The 1,086-nt window shown below is 46.8% G+C and overlaps 1 protein-coding gene across 1 annotated transcript; it reads right to left on the reverse strand.

Moving 5' to 3' along the window:
* Positions 1-348: 348 nt before the first annotated feature.
* On the reverse strand, positions 349-1,086 carry LOC135673257 (histone H2B-like). The gene has a single exon (XM_065182099.1). The coding sequence runs from the start codon at positions 1,023-1,025 to the stop codon at positions 561-563; it is 465 nt and encodes a 154-aa protein (XP_065038171.1). The 5' UTR covers positions 1,026-1,086; the 3' UTR covers positions 349-560.

Raw genomic sequence — 1,086 nt, forward strand, 5'->3', positions numbered from 1 at the left:
CAGTTCAAGAGTTCCATATTTTCACCTATCGTACCATATCAATATAATTATGATATTAATAATATTTTCTCATAACACAACTCAATTCGCGTTCAGAATCTGATAACTATACCGGTAACTCTTCCCCAGCTACCGGTCACATTCTTGTTCCTCAACGTGTAGGATTAGAGTGGTATGTGCGGAGGTAAATTAGAATATTTTTTTCTCAAACCTACATTTGATTTTTTGTTTCGAAATATCACACGGCATATCAAGATATTTTTAAATTCCATATTTATATATCAAAAAATTATCAAAAAAAAAAAGGAACCACAAAGGTGTATTAAGTCACATACCCAGACACGTATATAAGAGAATCAAAAGTTAAATCGTCTCTCTGTTCTTCACATAATAGTTAGCAACTGAACTCCACGACTGAACACCAAACATCTTTCATACAAAATCCAAAGATACAAAACCAAAACCCTAAATCAACCCATCGTAGCCCTAGAAATAGCATCAGGATAGACACCGACAGCACAACCACCTCCACCACCACAAACCCTAGCTGCAGCGAAAGATCAAGAGCTAGTGAACTTGGTCACCGCCTTGGTGCCCTCGGAGACGGCGTGCTTCGCGAGCTCTCCGGGGAGCACCAGGCGGACCGAGGTCTGGATCTCGCGGGAGGTGATGGTGGGCTTCTTGTTGTAGCGGGCAAGGCGAGACGCTTCCTGGGCCAGCTTCTCGAAGATGTCGTTGATGAAGGAGTTCATAATGGACATAGCCTTGCTGGAGATACCGATGTCCGGGTGCACCTGCTTCAGCACCTTGAAGATGTAGATCTTGTACGTCTCGCTCCCCTTCTTCGCCTTCTTCTTCTTCTTCTCACCGGCGGAGACGGCGCCGCCATCCTTGGAGGGAAGGCGTTTCCCGGCCTTGGGTTTCTTCTCCGCGGGGGCTTTCTCCGCCTTCTTCTCCTTCTCCTCCGCCGGTTTCTCGGCCGCGGGCTTCTTCTCCGCCGGCTTCTTCTCGGCCTTGGGCGCCATTACGAGGGTTTCGAGGCTAAAACAGAAGGTACCAAATCTCAGAAGGCAGCGATGTAACCAA

The sequence above is a fragment of the Musa acuminata genome, chromosome BXJ1-5, assembly GCF_036884655.1.
Source record: "Musa acuminata AAA Group cultivar baxijiao chromosome BXJ1-5, Cavendish_Baxijiao_AAA, whole genome shotgun sequence".
In the NCBI taxonomy this organism is placed as follows: Eukaryota; Viridiplantae; Streptophyta; class Magnoliopsida; order Zingiberales; family Musaceae; genus Musa; species Musa acuminata.